The following is a 6,206-nucleotide window of genomic DNA, read 5'->3' as shown; positions in this document are numbered from 1 at the left end:
CGACAAGCTGGATAGTATATGGCCACCACATCTTGAGGAACCCAGATTGGAACCCCTCAAAACAATCATTACCCAAGATTACCATGAGGACACGACCTCAAGTTAGCGGATACAGGTGGCCCCCGATCAGGGTGGTGGAAGTGGAGAGTACGATCAGAAGGACAACGCAGGGGAGAGGTCGGCCAGGTCGGCCACCAACTGCCCTCATCATAATTCAAACGGACGCAGTGGCGTCCTGCATGTTTGAGGGAGTTTCGAGGCAAAGAAGTGATAGGAGAGTGGTGGGAGAGGAAGGAAGAAACGACAGCGATAGTGGGATGGGACGCAGGACAGATGGGAAAGGGTTCATGAGGGTGGCTAGGGGAGGAGGAGAGATCCATGTGCAACAAAGGAAGGAGGAGGACGCAGTTGAGCGGGCGTCGGATTCTTCAGCGGTCGAGTGTAAGACAGGGTATGTTTCCTTACCCTCAACTCCTGCATCTCATTCTGCCATACATAGTATGTTGGAGGAGGGGGGACAACTGGGAATTGTTGGGGGAGGGCCACGTCTGAGCGGGTTTGCAATTCACCTTGTTATGCATAGTAAGTTGGAGGAGGGGAGCAAGCTAGGAAATGCAGAGGAAGCGTTGGATCTGAACGGGCAGAGGTTTGCATGGTGAGGAAGCGTGAGGATCACAACATCGGTATGCCGAGGGACTGCAGGAGTAGGGAAAAGGGGCAACCTGATAAATCTAAGTATGCAATTGGGGTGGGGGATAGGATAACAAAGGGCCCGACCATTTTTAGCCCAGGGGGAGAGAGATCAGCGAGTATCTAGAACAATGGGAGAGACTGGAGTGGTGAAGGCAAGGCCAGCGATAGGGACATGCAGGCTTTTGAGACGAGTGTAATTCCTAGAAAACTAACTTCTGATGTTGATAATTGTAAACAGGAGGCAGTAAAGGGAAATATGGCTCGCCTAGGTAGAGGCAGGGGTTGTGGAGGTAGAGGGCGTCAGAGCCAGCTCGGTAGAAACGACCCGACGACCTCGACACCAGCAAGTTAGAGACGTGGCAGGAAAACCATGAGGACGGTTGTGCAAGAAGCTGCGCGCGAATACAAAGAAGGCACAAACACTGACATTTGCCAGCTAATACAAGAAATGGAAGACAACGTCATGGAAGAGGACTCTAAGCCCGAGATGGAGGAATGAGGGGATATTATCCCTGACCCAGGGCACACCAGAGGAAGTATGACGCTCTATCGGCAAGCCCTGCACGTGTATTGGGTGTTGAAGCGCTTACTAGCCAAGGCTCTGGAGCAGGTGGCGGGTGAAATGGCAAAACTAGCCCAAGGTATGCCAAATATCAAGAAGGATATGAAAAACTTGCAAATCATCATGATTATGCAAGACAGCAAGCTGGATGAAATCCAGCAGCAATTGAAGAAGTTATCTCCAGCACTAGGTGACTCGGCGGCAGCGCCTACAAATGTCGATTCTGACAAAGATGACCGAAAGGATTAGTTTCCTATAGTTTCTAGTTTGCTTCATTTTGCGGATAGCATTTTCTTTTCAGCTGTTTTATGTTAGCTTGGAACATGATTAGTGTTTTTAGTTGTGCTGTTTACCTAGCTTCGATAGAAAGACATTAAATTTTGTTATTGGATGGCCTATAATAGACGCAGGTGGCCAACAGACTTGGTTTCCCATATGAGCAAGTTGAGGCCACCAAACTGATGTATATGGAACAACTTGATTTTATAAATAGATAAAGAAAAGCACTACCGTAGCTTACAAAAAAAAATGTCAACTTGTGTATTAAATGAATAAACAATTTATCTGAATATATAATATTTCGGTTTAATTAAACAAGACGTAAGCAACTCTAAATTCATGTTTGCACAACACTTGAGTCTGGCTCTTGAATTTCATTACGCAGAATTTTCCGTCTCCTCAATCTTTATGAATCAATATTTTTTTGGAGTTGTTTTTAGTGTGATTTTTTGGAATTTTTTGTATCAGAATTCGCAGAAAAATTGGAGGTTAAATTTTGTTTCTGTTATTTAAAGTGGTTTTTTACTCTATATATGAATTTAGCGCGCTGAAAAATCTTTTGAGCATTTAGATTGTAGAGGCGTTACCCATCAAACTTGTCATTTCAATAAATTCCTGCGGGATTTTAGAGAAATTAGACGGAAAAATCCACTGAAAAAACTTCCAAAAAATCATACTAAAAACAAATCAATATTTTTTTAAACAAATAAAAGCCATAGTCTAACTAGCCGAGGCTCGGAAAGTTATGGAAATTCCGGTCATATTTAGAGAAAATCAGGGAAATTTTTTTGTAAATCCAAATTATAGTTGTTAAACTTCAAAATTTTAACTGTTAAAGATGTTTTTGATGGGGATGAATCCATTTCCACCATCAAAAACACGATTCAAACATTGTTTCTACAAGATTTTTAGAAATTTTTTTGCCAAAATTCCAGCAAAAATGACAATTCCTCCTCCTCGATACACGACTCCCAAATAAAATAGTAATGAACATTCTTTATCTCGAATGACCCTGAAGAGCGTCCCATCAAACAAAGTGTTAACCACATGGAACAAGGTGTCGTTACACTTTAGTCCAGGATTCCTCCAATCCAGTCAAGCGGTGGAATGGGAAGAAGTTTCTCCGACATGATGAAGTAACGGATAATCCAAACATGGTACCTTCTGCGGATAAACGATACGGTGGAGTCCACGTGGAACCCAAGATATACATTGGATTTCATTCCGACTTTTCCCACCGCCTTCTCGTCAACGTTTAAAAGGGAACTTTGGCTCTCTAACTCCAACAGCATTTTGAAGCAAATCAAAATCCAAATAGCACATCATGGAAGCATACTCGTCTACCCCGCTGTAAGGATGAGCACGGAAAATCGTTTCCTTTTTCATTGTTTCTTTATATTTTGATTAATTCTTGTTCTTGTCAAATTAATTTGTCTGTATTTTGAATCGACCGGCGCGTAGAGTTGAGCTTTTGCAGGATTTTTCTTTTTTAAGACGGTGGAAATTGCATTTTTTAAGGAAGTTTACTGTGGTTTCTCAGGAATTTGGGATTTCCGTAATGGGTAAAACAGAGCTTTTCTTTGAAGTTAGATTCGATTGTCTGGTTACTTTTCTCTTTATTTTTGGTGTTGATTTCAAATGGGTTTGATTTACGCTTCTGGTGCATATTTCCCTATCCCAGACATAGGTGCATATTTTAAAGCTGCTTCGCATATTTAAAATTATTGTTCTTAAGCATTTGGAAGGTTTGTATGATAGATGTTCAGTGCAGCAAGCTCCGTATATTTATTGTTTGTCTCTGAAGTGATATAATGACGACATTTACTTCTTAATTTTGAACGGGATGTGATAAATAATGGTCTGCTCTGTATTCGATCCTGGAATTTGATTCAGCTTTGTAATGACAGATTAAATAATTTGGTACTTGACCTCCTTCCTCAATATTAGTGCTAATTTTGCAGAAATGTTGTTGCAGGTTCACTGTTGATCATGAGATTGCAAATTTCGTTGTTTCCTGTGGATTACTGTCCAAGGCTTGGGAAGAGACACATCTTGCAAACAGCTTAGAGAGTTACAGTTTGAATGAGTATGAAGGCGTTGCATATGTTGCCTTCCCTTCATTTCATAACATAGAAGGTTTTGCTGTCAAAGATAGTAAATATGGAGAGGGCAACATACGAACTAATAACAAGGTCTTCTCTGCTGCCCTCAAGAGTAATGATGAGCAACCAGCCCTTGTCCATCAGGGAGCTCTTAAGCTGTTCCTACATATTATGGAGAATACTGATTTCCAAGCAAAGGTAAATTAATTTATCCTTCAGAACAGAGTGGTCTTAGTTTCATAGAAAAGAGGGATTGCTTCTTCACTTATTAGAGATGGAGTTTTTGAAAAAGGAAAAATAACATTTTGTTTGTGTTCTCTGATCAAACAGATGCAGATTTATACTGACTCAAAACAAAGGCAACTCAAACCCATTATATTTGTGGGTCATTCCTTAGGAGGGGCAGTTGCAACTTTGGCCACACTATGGGTACTGGAAAAGAGGCTCAGGCAAAGTTCCCCTTTGTGTATAACATTTGGATGTCCACTAGTGGGGGATGCAGGACTTGTTGAAGCTGTTGGTCGTGAAAATTGGGCAGGCAATTTTTGTCATGTGGTTTCCAAGCATGATATTGTTCCTCGAATGTTCCTTGCACCATTTGACTCAATCGCTGAACCCTTGATTGCTATCTTGCCTTACTGGCAAGACATAATGGTTCATGGCAGTAAAGCTGTACTTCATTCTTCTATTCAAGATGCTTGTAGGACTCTTCTCAATAATGTTCTCCAGTATTCTCACAAAGTAACAAACTATGGGCCTGAGTCTCTGAGGGAATTAGGAGTTATCAAGAGAAGCCCATATAGACCTTTTGGCACTTACATGTTTTGTTCAGGCGAGGGTGCAGCTTGTATTGATAATTCTGAGACCGTTTTGAAGATTCTTCATTTGACAATGCAGAGCTACGAAAAGCCTTACGATAATATCGTACAGGACTGTTTTTCAGAGCATGTAGAGTATGGTTCTGTTTTGAATCATGTCATAGAAGAGTCCATAAGTGGGAGAAGAAGTGCAAAACCTGATTCAGAATCTTCTGACAAGATGGGACTGTCATTGCAGCTGGAAGCCATTGGTGTTGGTGATCAGGTAATTTGAAAAAAAAGTAAAAAATATTTAATTTTACAGTTAGTTTTTATATAAATAAATTGCCTAAGTATTATGAACTAACATACATCCACGTTATACGTTTGCATGTCTTTGATAAGAAAAAAAAAAAGATATCCTCTTAGCTTGACTGAAAGTTCTGCTAGTTTCTTATTGCGAAAAAGTTTGATATTAAATTATAATGTGACACTGCATTTTATCTGCATCTATGAAAATTAATTTTAATTTTAGCTACTCACTAAGACTTGTGTTCTTGATGTGCAGAATGATGATGCACCAATTGCCCTACAAATGGCCAGGGATATTGAAAACAAGCAAAACACAAACATTGCTAAGCTAGCAATTGAATTAAGTGAGAAACAATGTATTATGGCAGAGCTTGAGTGGTCTAAAGAGCGTTGTGAGAAGGAAACTGCCTTAACATATTATGATTCCTTCAAGAAACATGAGGATATCGATACTAATTCGGGAAGGGAAAGGCTGGACGGGTTTTGGGATGAGATTATTGAAATGTGGAAGAAACATGAGTTGCCCAGTGATTTCCAATCTCAAAATAAGTGGATAAACGCTGGCACTGCTTATAGAAGATTTGTGGAGCCTCTGGATATTGCACATTATTATCGCATGTCGGAGGGTAAAGGCAACTATCTTTCGGATGGAAGGCCCACTCGTCATAAAGTTCTTGAGAAATGGATGGAAGAGAAAGAAAAAACTCGGAGTTCAAAAGGTCGGAGCAGTCGCACAAAGTTTGCATCCCTCACTCAGGACTCGTGCTTTTGGGCACAAGTAGAGGAGGCTTTGAAAGAAATGAAAAATCTGGAACAGGGGCAGCAGCAACAGTTTGGAAGTCTTGAAATGTTCGAAGGTTATGCGACAAAAATGATCAATGATCGCAACATTTCCTCAGATGTTTTCTTGGAAGGGAGCAGCTTCATGGAGTGGTGGAAAGAGTGGAAAGAATACAAGAACAATCGATTCCCGGAGTGGAGATCTCCTCTGCATGAAATAATGGAAACGGAAGGTTGTAAAGGTTAAATTTGCATATTAGTGGAACTTTGTTCCAATTAGGTTTCCTGTTTTTGAGATGTAATTTCCTTTCATAGGTTTAAAATAGTGTGATTGCTGTAATGTAATATACTAATGGTTAATGAACGAACTCATCTTACTTTTATTGCAAAATGGGGAATTTATTGAGATAATTAAGAACCAGAATGACAGAGAGAATTGGATTAACAAATGCATTTTGCCTAAATTTTCAATGTGGGATATATTTTGAAACTATCATGAACCAGAATGGTACAGAGAGAATTGGATTAAGAAATGTATTTTGCTTGCATATTCAAATTTAAGATTTTATTGAGATAATAAAGAACTATTGGATTTAGAAATACATTTTACTTAAATTTTCAAAATGAGATTTACTAAAACAGTCAGAAATGAGAATGGCCCAAAGAAAATTGGATGAAGAA

General features: G+C 39.8%; 1 protein-coding gene across 1 annotated transcript; it reads left to right on the top strand.

The window, feature by feature from the left end:
- Positions 1 to 2,739: 2,739 nt before the first annotated feature.
- On the top strand, positions 2,740 to 5,902 carry LOC149243880 (lipase-like PAD4). Its single transcript, XM_089374649.1, has 4 exons — positions 2,740 to 2,884; positions 3,510 to 3,834; positions 3,967 to 4,719; positions 5,002 to 5,902. Exons 1-4 carry the CDS (start codon positions 2,859 to 2,861, stop codon positions 5,770 to 5,772), a joined length of 1,875 nt encoding a protein of 624 aa, XP_089230775.1. The 5' UTR covers positions 2,740 to 2,858; the 3' UTR covers positions 5,773 to 5,902.
- Positions 5,903 to 6,206: the final 304 nt, after the last annotated feature.

The sequence above is a fragment of the Pinus tabuliformis genome, chromosome 8 (genome assembly GCF_031772625.1).
Source record: "Pinus tabuliformis cultivar Carrire ecotype Pingquan chromosome 8, CPIR1, whole genome shotgun sequence".
NCBI lineage: Eukaryota > Viridiplantae > Streptophyta > Pinopsida > Pinales > Pinaceae > Pinus > Pinus tabuliformis.
Note: the sequence above shows the minus strand (reverse complement) of the source record. Positions and strands in the feature narration are given on the sequence as shown.